Source organism: Lissotriton vulgaris, chromosome 8 (genome assembly GCF_964263255.1).
Source record: "Lissotriton vulgaris chromosome 8, aLisVul1.2, whole genome shotgun sequence".
Lineage (NCBI taxonomy): Eukaryota > Metazoa > Chordata > Amphibia > Caudata > Salamandridae > Lissotriton > Lissotriton vulgaris.
In genome coordinates, this window is record NC_141696.1 from 217,681,956 (window position 1) to 217,700,020 (window position 18,065).

Sequence of the window (18,065 nt, forward strand, 5' to 3'; positions counted from 1 at the left end):
TGCGCGCTCATGCCAGCCGGCGTGAGCGCAGGGGCGGGGATCGCTGAACGCGTGCCAACGGGGAAAGCTGGTGCGCCAACTGTTACATCTGTGAATGAAACTCAAAATGTCAATATTTTAGTATTTGTTTGGTGTATTCTTGGTTTTGTATTTTTGTGTATTGTTTTGAGGTTTAAATTATAGACATTGCTTTGGCTGGGGGTCCCTAGGCTCCAATAATGACTTCGGTTGGGGCCCACAGAAGTCAAAAGGTTAAGAAACACTGGCCTAAATAATTGAGAGAAAAATTAAGGGGGGGGGGGGGGGAAATATAATGTAAAAAAATCTTGTCTCACTATTTGAGATAATAGTCTTAATGCCCCTTCACAGCATAAGCACTTCAGCCATTAGGAGTTATAGAAGTTCACCAGGCAGTCTCTTTATCTGTCTTTCCTTGTCAGAGTACTGCCAGGGACATTCTCAGCGACACCATGCTGGTTATAGAAAATTCCCACCTGCGTTACCTTTTTTGTAAAACTCTGTAGTCTTCATGAAAAGGAGGGAGAAATCCTAAGATAAAAGTAGGTTTGCGGGAAAGAAGTTCCTCACAAAGCACACAGTTGGTTGGAGATTCTCTTTCACAAAGGCGTTTGCAAGGTCATTTTCTCATGAATAATTATTTTTTGTGAAAAAGTATTCTTACAAGTGAAGCTGGTTAAAGTTGTGAAACTTGGTAAACTTCACCATCTGCATGAACTGTGAAGTACTCTAGCTTTGTTCGGAGAGGAGGGTTTAATGCCCCTTTCCTACTTAACCAAGTTAAAAAAAACCTGGCCAAACCACTTTCTGTGAATAAGTGTCTTTAACTGTCAACAATTAAAGCAACTTAAGCTCTGCTTTGCTTAGTCTATGTTGAACAAATTCAAGCAACCATTCAACCACCAATTAAAAGCGAGCCAAGTAGCCTTACCTTTCTGTTAAATGCATTTTAAGTCATTTACGTAACCAGTACTTCAAGCAGAAAGTTTCAACAGAAACTGCATCAGATGTGGTATAAATGATTATTTCAGTGCCCTGTAACCCCAACCAGAATGCAGGTGGGAGGGGGGCTCGTGAGCCAGTTCAGGGCATTATATTACTAACCCAGCAGTCTGTAGACGGATTAGTATATCGCTTTCGCAACAGTCTGTAGAAGGATCATTATATCGCCTACCCAGCAGTCTGTAGACTGATCATTATATCGCGTACCCAGCACTCTGTAGACGGAGCAGTATATCACTTTCACAAAAGTCTGTAGACGAAGCAGTATATCGCTTTCGCAAAAGTCTGTAGATGGATCATTATATCGCTTACCCAGCGGTCTGTAGATGGATCATTATATCGGGTACCCAGTAGTCTGTAGATGGTTCAGTATATTGCTTACCCAGCAGTCTGTAGAAGGATCGTTATATCGTGTACCCAGCAGTCTGTAGATGGATCAGTATATTGCTTACCCAGCAGTCAATAGATGGATTATTATATAGCCTACTCAGTCTGTAGACGGATCATTATATCGCATATCAAGCAGTCTGTAGAAGGATCAGTATATTGCTTACGCAGCAGTTTGTAAATGGATCAGTATTTTACTTACCCAGCAGTCTGTAGATGGATCATTATATCGCCTACCCAGCATTCTGTAGATGGATCATTATATTGCGTACCCAGCAGTCTGTAGACGGATCTGTATATTGCTTACGTAGCAGTCTGTAGGTGGATCACTATATTGCTTACCCAGAAGTCTGTAGACGGATCAGTATATCGCCTAACCCAGCAGTCTGTAGAGAGATCATTATATCGTGTACCCAGCAGTCTACTGTTACTGTTACTGTGGCTCAATGATTAGAGTGGCAGACCCTGATGCAGAAGTCTAGCCCGGGACCAGGGTTCAATTCCCCGCCTCGGTGGGTCTTGGGCTCAAAATTTCACGGACCTGATAATTCTCGCCTCGGTGCCTATTCCAATCATGGAGTCCCACTCTGCAACTCTGGGCAATAGCTTGCTTAATCTCCACAACGGCCCCCACAACGCTAAGGATGCCTGGCCTCCACCTTGGGGGTGCCCAGGAGTGGACGCCTCACAGGGAAAGCCAGGATGGGTTCCACAGCGGTATTCGTACAAGCGCCTTGAGACCCTTGCGGGTGAGTAGTGCGCTATACAAGTATCAATTTACAGTCTGTAGACGGATCAGTATATCGCTTTTGCAACAGTCTGTAGACGGATCATTATATCGCTTACCCAGCATTCTGTAGACGGATCATTATATCGCTTACCCAGCAGTCTATAGACGGATCAATATATCGCCTACCCATCAGTCTGTAGGCGGATCATTATATCGCTTACCCAGCAGTCTGTAGACAAATCAGTATATTGCTTACCCAGCAGTCTGTAGACGGATCAGCATATCGCTTACGGAACAGTCTGTAGACAGATCAGTATAATGCTTACGCAGCAGTCTGTAGACGGATTATTATATTGCGTGCCCAGCAGTCTCTAGACGGATCAGTATATCACTTACGCAGCAGTCCGTATACTGATCATGGTGTTATTTTTGTGACTGTAGTTGTGGGGTGTTGAAGGTGAGTGATCCATTGAGTTGGTGGGTGGTGCAGTTCTCCTGGGGTACTTTGAGAATGTTCAGTGTGGAGGCGGATGCAGTGAGCCTGTCTCTTGAGGAACTGGCTGAAGCCCGGTGAACATCTTTTGGGGGTTGTGATATCCAGTTATTGATAGTTCAGCTGCTGGATGTCATCCAAAACACGAAGCACTAAGTGACTTTTTATGAACCAGAAGCAAAGCTTCCTGGCAGCGAATGCCATGAATCAACTTATCTCGGTCTGCGGTGAATGATGTCACAATAATATCCACTGGGCATAGTCTGCGGCCCGAAAGAATTATGAACTAGTCCACAAGTCTCAGGCAAAAGATGTGTGAAAGCTTCTAAGTCTTATGTTCTACCTGAGCTGTGGTTGCGACAGATAAGAATAAAAGAGGACAATTTGTACATGCTTATTCACCGATTGTACCTCAATAGCAAAAGTGAAACCTGCACAAAACAAAAGTATTGATTTAATGTGCATCATTCTTGATGAAGCAGACGTTCAAACAATACATCATGACCTGCTGCACTAAAAGCAAGAAATCAATACTCCCATGGTTCAACACCAATTCCTGAGGCTGCGAGGCATCAGTGGGTTGTTCTGTTTCACACATCAACACCGGATAGCCTCTGATCCGTCAATAGAGTGGTGGCCCCACCCAACAACACATCACCATCCCTAGAGGTGACGGGGAAAGGTACTTCACACTGCTATGTTGCATTGTTTTGATTTGGCTGATCTGTTGGAAGCTCAAGCCACTTGTGGCCCCAACAGTCATCCATTCACGCTACACAGTCATACATTCACTCAGTACGTTGCACTACCGCTTGCACATTCGAGGCACTGCAGTAAAATTAATCCACCTCCAAATTTGTGGAATCATGAAAGTCCAGTGCCCAAAACACAGTTACAATCCAACCAAATGTTAATCACTCCATAAAAAAGAATTTTAAGTGAACTATGTTCTTTACCAGTGCCAGAGCAAAGCACAACACCAATTCTTTCCTTTTCTTATGAGGTGACTGGCCCCGCTCTGCAGGGTGCAGTACAGGACGGCTCCCTGGAAAGAGTTAGCCTGTTCTGCTTGAATCTTTCTAAAGTTGTTTGCAAAATGGCCAGCTCATTAATCCCCTTAGATAAACAAGGATACATAAAAGAACACTGCTTCAGTGCCTGGAGCCTGCCAGCCTCGCAGTGAGGTGTTTGGCTGCCTACATTTAGGAGAGTTGCAATAAAATGGACTATCTGTTTAATTGTGTTTTCATGGGAGTAATTACCGTGCATAAGGAGAGGGCTGTATTCCTTCACTTAACATCTGTTGCTGAAATGAGACAGGTTGGAAGATTTTATGGGATTCCAAAGTTTGGATCTGGCATCCTAATTTATTTAGCAAAACACCCTAGAAAGAGTCCCGCGAGGTTCCGGTGAATGCTGAGGCGGGAACAGAGCGGTGACTGCTTCTTTGTGAGGGAAGTGTGGCTGCTCCTACCACCTGGCTCCATTTGGTATTCAGCGGAAGTGGTCTGCTGCCCGGAAGGGCCTGTCTGCAGGATTAGGCCTTACTCACGTGGTCCACTAATACCTCACCCGTTATGCTGAACAAGATCAGAGCTTGGGCATTATCCCAGGGGAGACTTTTTTTTAGAGCCTGTGAAGTTTTAATAGGTTGTACAGTATAAAAGCTCTCAAGAAGGGTTGCTGTGTCATCTCAGAACCGCTAACTGAATATCCCCCCCGGTGTCCTTGGCTCGGTAGACGCTTACGGTGCATGACCGCCGCCTGTCTACACATGACAGCAACCGTCCCTTAAGAGTTGTCCTGCCATAATAGAAATCCTGATATACAAATGTGGGCTGTTCCCAAGACTGGGCAATATTTGCATCTCAGTGGATAATACTGTTCCATAATGGGTTGGCAAGTACTAACAAAATGTAAACATACAAACTAATAATAACCTTTCCAGAGCAGTGTACATAACAATGTACACATCCAACAGTTAATCAAGAAGCAGTTTTGGTCTAATGGATGTAGGGCTTTACGACGCGTACTTTTACAACGCGTGCCGTTACAACGCGTTTTTTTCAACGCAAGTCGTTACCACGACTTGCGTTGGAGGGGGTGCGGACTTAGGAATTTTTTAATTTACTATTCCAACACCAGCCTACGTACAGTAGGGAAGGTGTTGGATAGTAAATTAAAAAATTCCATGTCCTGCAGCGCCCTCCAGCGCAAGCCGTGGTAACGACTTGCGTTGAAAAGACCGCGTTGTAACGGCACGGTGGTGTAACAGCCGCGTCGTAAAGGCTGTTCACCGTCATGGGATGTACTGCTTTACGACGCGTACTTATACAACGCGTGCCGTTACAATGCGTTTTTTTCAACGCAAGTCGTTACCACGACTTGCGTTGGAGGGGGTGCGGACTTAGGAATTTTTTAATTTACTATTCCAACACCAGCCTACGTACAGTAGGGAAGGTGTTGGATAGTAAATAAAAAAATTCCTTGTCCTGCAGCGCCCTCTAGCGCAAGTCGTGGTAACGACTTGCGTTGAAAAGACCGCGTTGTAACGGCACGGCGGTGTAACAGCCGCGTCGTAAAGGCTGTTCACCGTCATGTGCTGAATGTAGATACAAAAGACTTGGGTTCACTCCCAGCTAAATGCCTTGTGTGTTCTTGGGCAAAATATTGTTTCTCCTGCTTTCTTTTTCAGACAAAATTGTAAACTTTTTTAATTGGATCTATTCCTCGCCAAATGGGTACATAAGATCAAGCGCTTTAGTTTAGTGAATTACCTATTCACAGGCAACACTAGTAACAGTATGAAGCACATTAGCTGTTTCACAACAATTCATTCGCGTTTGTCTCTGAGTTGGCTCAGACACGCTGCTGGAACAGTTCCGGAAGCCACTTCACTTCATTATTATTTCATTGAGAGCCTGTTATCGTTCTACGTGTCCTTTCATTCATTTCTCCGTAATTCATGCCAGCAGCAGCAATCACAGAACTGTACAACACCAAATTATCTCATTTTACCTGAGTATGTAGGCAAAATTAGACAATATATTGAACAATCTCAGCAGCAATTGCTAATTCAATATAATATCATATGCAATTCAGCAAGTCTCTTGGGGTTTGCAAGCATAGATGTTTGGGGTGATGCATAGATTGTTGGGGCACAAGAAGTGTAAAGAGTCTCAGTTCACACCACTACCACCTGGACAGTAATGAAAAGCGACATGGGATGAAAGTCAAATAAATCGAGGCCCGGTTCATGAGAAATTGTTTTTAGCAATCTTCATGTGTGCGTATTGTCGAAAAACGCAAATGACTCCAATCACAAAAGGGGCGTGCATGTGAGCAAAAAGGAATGCATGTGCATAAAATAATTTTATGCACGGCCCGGTGGAAATACTGCACTTATGGATGGGGTGGAGTTTGAGGAGGTGTGGTCGAGGGTGTCAGGCTGGGAGGCTATACACTTGTGGGTAGGGTGGGGCTGGTGGAGGGTGTCAGGCGGAGAGAATATAGCATCACCCACTCACCAATCGATGCATAAAATTTGTAATGCGCGTGCAAAGAGGCCCGGTTGAAATAGTGCACTTGTGAGTGTGTCAGGCGGAGTTTGTGCAATGTGTAACATGAAATTCAAATCAAATTATGGATTAGGAAGATGAGCAAGAAGATCCTTCAGAAGAACATTAGTGTTATATAATCGATTAACACCCAGGCACCGTCTGTGAAATTTTTTTTTTTCATTCGGATCCTTTTTGGAAGTTTTTTCCTGAGAGCTTTAATCAATCATTTGTTTCTCTGCCCCAAAAAAATGTGGCTTATTAAGTGTCTTTTTGTCCTTCAACAAAGTAAGGGATTAAAGAATACACCCCACAATCAGTCCTGGACAGCCCACTCAAACCTTGTGAAAGTGCAGGGTTGACTCTTCCAAGATGCACCAGACCCACCAGTGTCTATGACTGGCATTCTAACCACAAGTTTATATTAGGCCTTGGTTTTATCGCCTCCTCTGGGTGACGGGTTTTCCTTGTGGCTTGTAAGACCTGCTGGGTGATCACTGTCATTAGAGAGGTACCATTGAAACTCGTCATTGGGTACAAGGGTTTCCCACCATTATGGAACTTGCAAGTCAGTGAGGAATCTCGATCTCTGTTTTCAGGTAGGATCCTCGCTGCCCGCACAGAGCTCTGTGGCCACATTGGTATCAGGGATGACAGAGACATTTTCCCATAAATCTGCTCGCTATTATGGTGATGAGAAGCCACCTGGTCCTCTGACCAGTTTTCCAGGCAGAATTGTATCTTGGTGTCATCCACAAACCTTTGGAGGTTTACCTGACACTGTCCTAGGGAACTGGAAAGTAATCTTGATATTCAAAAGCAGGCACGTTAAGGCGGCCTGTTTTGTACAGCACACAACACTGCTTAATGACAATTTCATTGTTGCAGTCCATATTTGTTGTATGGATGTACATTTATTGACATTTCAGGTTTAGTGAAAGTGATATCATAAAACCTCTGATCCCTCCATGGTATCACATGATTAACCCCTTCATCTACCTTGATCTGCAATAGAACCTGGTAATTTGCTGCCCAATAGGCTACAAGGAGTAGAAAGTGCACAAATCAAGTATGGATCTTGCAGCCCTGTAAACCTTCTTGCTCTTCTGCTGCCCTCTCTTCCCCTAAGACCAAGGGTAGCAAGGGCAGTGCCAAGGGTACGAAAGAGCGAGCCAGGTGTAGGCATAAGTAGAACTAAATGACACCCATTACTAGTAGCTGGGGTGAAGAGGAAGAATCGGATCGCTTCCAGGGCTGAGTGGACATGCCGTTTCATTCCTCGAGTCGCCCCAGCAGTATGTTGTGCCGTGAGATCTAGAAGTCTGAAGGCTGATTTCTGGTTTTCAGTCAACAGGAAGATTTGTTCTCTTAAATCACTGTACTTCTCCACATTTAGCGATGACAGTCTGCTGTTCACCCAGAGTTTTGATCATGAAGAATGACTTTGGGGTTCGAAGACCCCAGTTCTAATCTTAGCTTTAGCGCATGACTAAAGAAATAAATGTAATGATTCTGGGTGACTCAACGCCTTTTTAATCTGTACTTCGAATTGATAGTATGAGTAATTGGATTATGCCATACTAGAATGTGTAACTTTGTGCTTTATGGTGTAGAAATAAGAGCATGATATAGAGTGCTATCTAGAGTGGCCCCAGTTATTTCCCAGAGCCCTGCATCTCACCCACACCCTCATAACTGTAATCTGGTCCCCAGATATCCCAAACCCCAAGCTATTCTGTGTGCAGCTCCTCTTTGAGAAGCTTCTGTTGCAGTATACAGATGAATTCAGGGCCGGCTTTAGGGCAGTGTGACCGGTGCAGCCGCATGTGGCGCTGCTCTGTGGAGAGGGCGCTGGCTTTATGAGGGGGGCGCTGTATTTAGCAATAACTTATGATTGGAGAGATGAGGGACACTTTTGCCCAGTGGTAGTGAGAGAATCTCAGGAGGTGGTAAGGGAGTACGGGGGAGCCAGAAATTATTGTCGCACTGGGTGCCACCAACGCTAAAGCCAGCCCTGGATGTATTCTCCATAAAGCTGTTCACTCGTCCCTGGGTCTCATTACGGGATATATCAAATTCCTAGAGATTACTGCTGCTGCTGAAATAATAATGATAACAATAATATTAACAACAAAAATAATAATAAATATGTAAATAATATAAAGTTGTCAATAATATGGTAATAAGATGATGCTAATAATAATCAGGACATATTTCTAACCATTCTTGATTGTTGTGTAAGTCTCTAATTTGTTTGCATTTTCCTTTTCTTGCACCTACTCTAAGATCGTGGAAGGCAAGTTGTGGTTCCAGTTGGACTGTGGCAGCGGCCCGGGCATTCTGGGCATTTCCGGCCGAGCGGTGAATGACGGCAACTGGCACGCCGTCTTCCTGGAGCTGAACCGGAACTTCACCAGCCTGTCCCTCGACGACAGCTACGTGGAGCGCCGCAAAGCCCCCCTCTACTTCCAGACCCTCAGCACTGACAGCTCTATTTACTTCGGGGCCCAGGTGCAAGTGGAGAACGTCCGCAGCCTGACTGACAAAAGGACGACCCAGGTCCTGGGCGGCTTCCAGGGCTGCCTGGACTCGGTGGTGCTGAACAGCAACGAGCTGCCTCTCCAGAACAAGCGCAGCAGCTTTGCAGAAGTGGTCGGCCTGACCGAGTTAAAGCTTGGCTGCGTGCTGTATCCCGATGCGTGCGAGAGGAATCCCTGCCAAAATGGCGGGAGCTGTACGAGTGTGCCATCTGGCGGTAAGTATGCGGTACTTCTAGTTAGATGTTATTCTTTCCCTTGTTTAATTTTTTGAGAAAACAACATGAGCAACGTTCTCTGGATAGTAATTTACGACACGGTTCATATTATCGTATATATACATGCCTGCGGAAATTGTAAAAATATTAATTCATATCACAGCTTTATTTTTATAGCGCTTAGATATATTTTTAGCAGTGGTGTAACGTGGCGTCTAGATGAACACCAAGGTCAGCGAGCTGTTTTGGGAAGAAAAATGTACATGCATCAATTTAGCATTCCGAGGTCGAGACATGCAACTTCCATTAGGCTAAAAGGACTTCAGCCCCAAAGTACTCGCCCCGCCCCCTCGTGTGGTTTAATCCAGGCAGCTGCAGCTTTCAGCACATACACAGTTCTATAGCTGCTCTGGAGACGAGGCCTCAATGACAGCCTCTTACAGAGTATTTCGCAGCTCTCCCAGAGGTTGAAGTGCATTAAAAACAGTTTGAGAAATGGGAACTTGAGTGCAATGGAGGCAGAGTCAGGAAATATTAGAACGGGCCCCTTACCTTCAGGCAAATGCACATACATATACTGCATACTCACTAAATGAAACAAATTTAAGTAATCAATAGGAAATTACATTTTTGCTTTTGAAAGCTGAACGTGTTTAGCGATCACTACAGATGTGTGTAAACAGTCACAGAACTGAATCCTGGTTGGCACACTAGGGAATAGTGATGTGTATTTATAATGCTATGAGGTCCCAGGGTGTGACTGAAAGCGCTGCGAATATGCAAGCCATTATTTTAAAAATGCATTTCACAGTACAACATAGGCTGCTGCAAAAAGCATGAGGGGGTTTAGGGCCTGATATGGGCTCTGGAATGTAGTGCCCCATCTGCCATAGTGTTGGAGAATATTAACTCCAACATTCTGATGACTACCATCTACAAAATGTAAAGGTGACCATCGGCTCAGCAATGATCTCAGTATCTTGGAAGAAACCACCTTCAGGCAGTTCCCTTGAAGGTAGAAAAAGTCTGGTGCACAGCCACTATTAATCTTGACAGCCTTTCACAAGACTTGTAAACATTTTTGTTTCTCAAGAACAAATTCCCAAAATGGGAGCTTGGTTCTATAAAACAAAAAAATCAGACCATCAGTATAAGCTTCCTGTTGATGGACCCAATGGGGTCTCTATCAACAGAAAACGTACAATCCGCCCATTTCTAAATGATGTTGGCAGACCGAGAGTACCCTGTCTGCGGGCACCCGAGAGTACCCTGTCTGCCAAAAGCCATGCCCGTAATGTTTAAGATAAAACAAGCGAGTTAAAAAAAAATGTTTTACCGTACCGAGTGTAAACTTATATACGTGTTGCCTGAAACATCCCACGCGCTGTCGCTTGCAAGATCTTTTGTTTCTTAAAAAAAATCTTAAAAAGGGCTCCGAGCTCTCCTTTTATTTTCCATTGGTTTGCTTCATCGTCATTCATTTCCTTTCTTCCTATTGGTTGGTGCATGCTGGTTTCATTCTCTTCTAACTGTATGAGGTGGTTGCTCATGAGCATGCTGCACGGCTGATGCACAAACATCAACATTTTGTACCCAAATAACCATTAGGAGAGGAACCAGTGATTTGCAGGTTACTCACTGGTATCTGCAGTAAAAACTCACCCCTCCGAGCTATCCTTATATTTGGGAATTCCCAGGGAGTGGTCCAGACTCTCTGGCAGTGCGGTTCAATCTCAGGGTCCGGGATTGTTTTCTTTGTGCCAGGCACATGTCTTTGCATCTCATTATTGTTCGTCTTCTTACGATCCATAGCAGCATTATCAATCAGGTGGAATGTTTGTAAATTACGTTGTTAGGTCATATATTTTACAAGAAGCTGCACCATCATTACCGATGATGACAAACATCTGTGATGGGCTGGTGAGCTTCTCGCTGCACCCCTATGTTCGCCTGGGTAGCACCCACACTCTTGTGTCCTGGTACCCCCTCTCCAGCTAACCTCACAGTTCTTCAGCACCACAAATCCAGGTAAGGCTCCCTCACTAACTTACGTATGTGCATTTTGTTTTCTTTGCTGACATAAGTGTGTCTGGTCTCAGCTGTGTGTTGTTGCTCTTGTATTGTTTGTACGTTGATGTAAATGATACATGTCTGATACGAATTTCTTATGTCTGCTGTCTCCTGTCTTTGATCGTTGTCTCTTGCATGTCTCTTTATCTGTGTCTCTGCCTGCTTTTGAATCTGTTTATTATATCTGTCTCTCTCCTTCGATCTTTGTCTGTCGCTGATGTCTTGTCTCTATACAACTCCCAGCTGTCATATGTCTCTGCCTCTACAGTCCTTTCTCTTTCTGATAATTGTGTCTGCTGTGTCCTGTCTCTTTCTGGGTCTGCAATCTGCCACCTCTGATTTTTGCACCTACAGCTGCCTTGCCTTGATCTTTGTCCCTCTCTCTCTGCTGTCCTCTGTCTCTATTTTTCTTATAGTATGTCTCCGATCCTTTTATCTACTTCCATTCTCGACAGCCCATACCCAATACCCAGGTATGTAACACTTACAACGCAACTTTTACGTCGTAATGCTGTTACAACGCAGCTATTACAACGCAGGATCCATTACATCAAATGCCATTACAATGCATGGCATTACATAGCAGATGCTATTACAACGCATACCATTACATCGTAAGTATTGGTAAGTATATAATTTTTTTTAATTTTATTTTATATTATATAATTGTTTTATTTATTATTAATTATAAAAAAATATTTATTTATGTTTTTAAATATTATACATTAAATTTATTAATTTAAGTAATTTTTTAAATAAGTATGAGAATAGGAGTATATGTTTTGGGGTACTGAGGTATATGTTTTGGGGTGTTTGGGTATTTTTAGGTTTTAGGGCAGGGTTTGGGTTTTGGGGTACAGGGGTGTTTTTAGGTTTTAGGGCAGGGTTTGGGTTTTGGGGTACAGGGGTGTTTTTAGGTTTTAGGGCAGGGTTTGGGTTTTGGGGTACAGGGGTGTTTTTAGGTTTTAGGGCAGGGTTTGGGTTTTGGGGTACAGGGGTGTTTTTAGGTTTTAGGGCAGGGTTTGAGTTTTGGGGTACAGGGGTGTTTTTAGGTTTTAGGGCAGGGTTTGGGTTTTGGGGTACAGGGGGGTTTTTAGGTTTTAGGGCAGGGTTTGGGTTTTGGGGTACAGGGGTGTTTTTAGGTTTTAGGGCAGGGTTTGAGTTTTGGGGTACAGGGGTGTTTTTAGGTTTTAGGGCAGGGTTTGGGTTTTGGGGTACAGGGGTGTTTTTAGGTTTTAGGGCAGGGTTTGGGTTTTGGGGTACAGGGGTGTTTTTAGGTTTTAGGGTAGGGTTTGGGTTTTGGGGTACAGGGGTGTTTTTAGGTTTTAGGGCAGGGTTTGGGTTTTGGGGTACAGGGGTGTTTTTAGGTATTAGGGCAGAGTTTGGGTTTTGGGGTACAGGGGTGTTTTTAGGTTTTAGGGCAGGGTTTGGGTTTTGGGGTACAGGGGTGTTTTTAGGTTTTAGGGCAGGGTTTGGGTTTTGGGGTACAGGGGTGTTTTTAGGTTTTAGGGCAGGGTTTGGGTTTTGGGGTACAGGGGTGTTTTAGGGTTCAGGGGTAGGTTTGTGTTTAGGGATAATTAAATTATATTTACCATTTTTAAATTAATTAAAATATATTTAATAAATTAAATTATTATTTTACATTAATTACATTTTTAAATTAAATTAATTAAATAAAATAAATTATTAATAATAATTTAATCTAATTTCAATTTTATAAATATGTACATTAAACTAATTTCATTATTTTAATTAAATTAAATTAATTACAATTTTTATTAAAATTACATTTATTAAATAGATATTATTTTATTAAATTAAATTAATGACTATTTTAAAATGTATTTTAATTAAATTATTTAAATAAAATTAATTAAATTAACTTAATAACATTTTTAAAAAAAGGTATACTTACCTATACTTACGATGTAATGCCATGCGTTGTAATAGCATCTGCTATGTAATGCCATGCGTTGTAATGGCATCCGATGTAATGGATCCTGCGTTGTAAAATCTGCGTTGTAACGGAATGCGACGTAAAAGAACGCGTTGTACTGACACCAATCCAATTCCCATACCTTTATCTCTGCCGTCAAATATCTTGGTCTGTCACTGCCGTCTCTGTCCCTTGTCACCTTAGCTTTCCATCTCTGTTATGTTATGTTAACTGTTTTTATAAAGTGCATGACTGCCCCAGCAACGGGGCATCCCAGTGCTATAGCTATCAGGCACAGACAGAGAAGAGAAAAGAATTATAAATTGGAGAAAAGCCACATCTTGATCATTTTCCTGAAGGCCCAATGATCCTGTGTGCCACGAGCAACTAGAGGGATGGAGTTCCAGAGGGCAGGTGCCAAAGCTTTGATCGGGCGGCCCCCAGCTCTTGCCCTGCGCACTCTTGGGACACAGGCCAGATGGAGGTCCGCAGCGTGCAGGTCTCGGCCGGAACATACATAGAACACAATTCGTTCAGGATTTGCGGACCTATGCAATACAAAATCTTATGAGTGAGACATAGCATCTTGAAGAAGACCGTCTGTTCTCTTGGCAACCAGTGGAGTCAACGGAGAAGGTCTGAGGTATGGCGGCGCTTAGGTAGTGCAAAAATCATCCGGGCTATCACGTTCTGGGCCTGTTGAAGTCTTTTGGTCACACCTTTATTCACGCAGAGTACTAGCCCATTGCAGTAATCCAGGCGAGACTGCACAGTGGATTGGATGATCATCTGCCGGGTGGGTGCATCAAAAAATCCCAGAATGGGTTTCAGGCCACTTAGAAGGCCAAAACAAGTGCCAGCCACTGACTTGGCATGACCTTCAAATGAGAGGGTAATGTCCACCAGAACTCCTAAATTCTTAATCACGGTTTCGGTTGGGGAGGAGACCCCAGAGCCATCGACCACCATTGGTTGCCCCATGAATGGGTGTTTCTGCCCACCAAGAGCACCTCGGACTTGGTGCAGGCAATTGTCCCCCATCCCATCCGAGATGGCCAAAAGATTGTCTTGAAATTTCGCCTGTTCCTGCTTGAGGTTGTTGGAGAATGTGAACACCACTTGGGTATCATCGGCATATGATACCATGGCATTGTTCTGAGCTTTTGCCAAAAGGGCCAGAGGTCGACCATAGATATTGAATAAAGTGGGGCTAACAGCAGATCCCTGTGGCATACCAAAGCTAAAAGGATAGACACTAGAAGTGAAAGGAGGGGCAGAGACCTGGAATGATCGATCAGTCAGAAAGGATGCAAACCATTCCAGCCCTTTATCCTTGACCATGATCTCCTCTAACTGATGTAACAGAATCCTGTGGGAAACCGCATCGAAGGCCGCGTTCAGGTCTAACAGGATCAGTGCTGAGGTTCTGCTTTCATCCAAAGCGGACCGTAACTGCTCTGTAACTGCAAGTAGGTCAAATTCCGTACTATGTCTAGGCCAGAAACCGTTTTGTGACCTATCTAAAACTGAATTTTCTTCCAAATACAGAGTTAAGGCCATATTGATATGGGAGTCCATGATTTTGGCAAGGTGTGGAAGTAGGGATATTGGGCGAAAATTCTCTGGTAGAATCAGCCAAGATAGCTTGAAACCGGTAGCATAGCGAGCAAGGGGCTGAGGGTGAGCATCTGAAAAGTTTCAGCGATCCATCCATCATCTCCTTGTGTTTGCTTTCTTCGCCCTAAGCTGGCCGAGTATTCCCAGACATGGGTCCCTTGCTCACTTTGCCACTGGATTCAAGCTAGCCTGCCTGATGAGGGACGTTACCCTCAACCCGGTCCCAGGATGCTTGTTTCCGGTTCAGGGAAGACCTGGCTTGGCAGTTCGGGACTGGACTGTTCCCATGAGGAACTGGGTCAAGACTGATTTGCATATGGCTGGTTCGGAACTGGGGTGGCGAAGTGAGCTAAAGAACGATGATGGATTCAACCCAGAACTGTGACTGGGGTTGAGTGTCTGAAAAGTTTCAGTGCTCCGTCCATCATTTCCTTGTGTTTGCCATGTTAGACTTATCAGCAGCCTTTGATACGTCTCCCCACTCCAGGCTTCTGGTGCACCTTCATTCAATTGGTATAGAGGGCCAAGCCTTAGACTAGGTAGCCTCCTTTTTAGAAGGCAGAAGTCAACAGGTTTGGACTCCTCCTTTCTCCTCGAAACCACATGAGTTGTCAGTGGGAATTTCCCAGGGCTCGGCCTTGAGCCCAACTTTATTTAATACATATCTCACTCCTCTTGCTCAGCTGACAGAAGCCCTAGGGGCTAAGTTATATTCTAGGCTAACAAAACTAAGCTGTTGTTCACATGTGGACAGAGAGAAGAGATTTAAGGGATGCTGAATAAAAACCTGCCTGACTATGGTCTTCTATTTGATGGCCATTTGCCAGCTCAAGTGTAATGCTGACAAGGCAGAAATTATTTTCTTTGGCAAACCTTAGAAGATGCGTCCCCCCACTATACCAGCAAAGATGCATCGTTAAGGACTTAAGAATGACATTTGATGATAGTTTGTCATTTAAGCCACAAATAAAGTCAGTGGTAGGTACCTGCTTGTTCAAGGCTCTAGTGCTAGTTCCCAGGGCACTTTACCAGACCAGTGCGGTCTACCTTAGAACAAGTTTCAGTTTCTATGCCCCGTCAAAAAATCCGAGGTCTGACAATAAATTGCTAGCAGTGACTCCCAGAATTCGGCGTGTTAGAGTGGGAAGTAGGTCACTTACCCATCTAGGACCAGCAGCTTGGAGTAAGCATCCTCTCAAGCTCCGTCCAGTAAGCAATGTTTCAGCATTTAAAAAAAACTGAAAACTTGGCTTTTTGTGCAAGATTAAAACATCAGGACCTCTATCACATCTGACAAGTGCTGGGCACCGGGACACTCCTCAGAGTAGCTGAGCGTGATACAAGCCGTCTTCATCATTATTTGGGGTTCGTGGTTGCTCACCTCAAGGAATAACAAAAACTTGTCATGAGGAGCCCCAAAGATTCCGCATGAGCCTGAGCTCAACAGCCTGGTAGTTATGACACAGAGCAGATATGCTTAATTTAGGGCAACATGTAAAGTGTTTATTGAGTACCTAAACAATAACAACACTCAAAATACCAAACAATAAAAATGCCAAACCAAATTAGAAACGTAGAGTAAAAATTAATAAACAAAATGACACCAAAATAACAAAAATCAAATTAGGGGAATCTGAGATATGAATTTTTAGTGTTTTTAGTAAAAATAACACCAAAATGCACTAGGCACAAATGATAGTCTAAGGAAGCGATGGGCCGGAATGCAGCCATGATTGCAGACTGACTGTGATGAAACCTGGGTGGTTACACTAGGTGGGTTTGTCCCATCAAATGTTTTACCTTTTGACTTTATAAATGGAGCTCGAAATTCTCCAGCGGGGCAAGCCTGAAGATGTTTTAGAGGAAAAGGCATCAAAATGGACGCCATTGCTATTATGCCCACATAACAACTCTTGTGGTCTTGGAAGGCCAAAGATTTCCTCACTTTTCAGGGTTTCAGGAGCAGCTCCTCTGTACCCTCTTAATTTATTTGTTTTCCTTACATAGCTTAAACTCACCTTTCTCAATCAAACATCAGTATCCTGCAAGCTACCTCGTTGTAAGGGCACATGCATGTAAGCTCGCGCATGACCGTAGAGCAAGTGTGTGTCATGAAATCAACAATAATACTGAAGCGACAAGGTGGCATGAAGAACCCTCGAGTCAATTTAGCGCAGTAGGTCAAGTATTCTCTGAAGGAGCTAGCCTGATAGCGCTCTCAAGAAGGCACACAAGTGTAATTATAGTACACAGTAGAAGTAGTAATGTGTTTATACTCCAGTACACTTAAATCAGCCGGTGAGCGCCATTTATTCTCTCAATAGGTTCAATCCTGTTTCGCTCTTCTACAGGCCATTTCAAATGTGCTGGAGATGTATCGTAACATTTTAAATGAATCAAAGTGTTCCCTTTGGGCTGCTGTACAAAGGCGAGAGCTGGAATACGCAGCCTGAACAGAGGCCAGGAAAGAGTCCTGTGGGATTTCTGCTGCCTCTGTTTTTCGAATCAGTCGTTCCTGCCTTTGCTATCCCTGCGCCGCCAGTAAATGATGAATCGTCATCAGGATGAGCTCTAAGTTCACTCTAGTGGTTCTATAAACCAGTTCATTATAAGAGGGCAGGGCCAGAGTCGTGCCAGCCGCGGCGTCTGTGACCGCGGGGCATCTGGAATCCATTACAGGAACAGGCTCTTAACATTGGACAAAATGGAACCCGACTCCATGTCGAACTCCGCTAGAGCCACAAATTGCAACATGTCTTCCTCCATGGCGGCATCGCTGGTTGCTGGCACGGCAAATGGCCCCGAATGGAATTGTATTTAGGCTCAATGGCAAAAGAATTATTTTGGTCTTGGCCCAGGAACACAGCGCCTTTTATTTTTATCGATTCAGTTTTTTCAGACTGTAACTTCGTGCTCTGTGGTGTTGGCTGCTGTGCTCTAGAATAACATCTTTACTAGTTTGTAAAACTTGATTTACTCTGTGGCACAAAGTATGTAAGCTTTCCGTGGTTGTGTGTGGTTATATTTTTCATATAAACCTTTCCTGTGTAGATTTTGTATGAGAAAAGGCTTGACATTTGAGAACCCAAGCCCACTGTGCTGTTGATGTAAGCATTACATGGTCCTGGTTACGATACATCAGGGAAAAAGCCGCTTTATAACTTGGTCACAGAATGTGAAGGCGCAGTGCACTGTAACCAGATTTCAAGCCCCATGAACAGTGTTGGATTGCTGTGGAAGTGATGTGAATTAGATACTGGGTTTAGGAGATATTTGCAGGCTATCGCTTCACAAGCAACCACGTAGCTGGACAATGTGCATGCGGAATGACAGAAACTGCGGTTGAAGATGGCCGGCGTGTAGACGATATAATAATAGGGATGAACTTTGGGGTACTAGCAAAAAAAGGCAATACTTGTGGTTTTGGCAGTGTTTTATTAAATAGTGCCGAGCTGAGTGGACCAGTTTCCTGCAGCCACAAGCACTTAGCAGATTAGAAG

The 18,065-nt window shown here is 43.9% G+C and overlaps 1 protein-coding gene across 1 annotated transcript in view; it reads left to right on the top strand.

The window, feature by feature from the left end:
* The window catches only part of FAT3 (FAT atypical cadherin 3), a 764,758-nt gene that overhangs the window by 694,939 nt on the left and 51,754 nt on the right, over positions 1–18,065 (top strand). Inside the window, exon 23 of the mRNA XM_086933989.1 lies at positions 8,474–8,942. Within this exon, the coding sequence (XP_086790115.1) occupies positions 8,474–8,942 (469 nt within the window). The remainder of the gene's footprint in view (positions 1–8,473; positions 8,943–18,065) is intronic.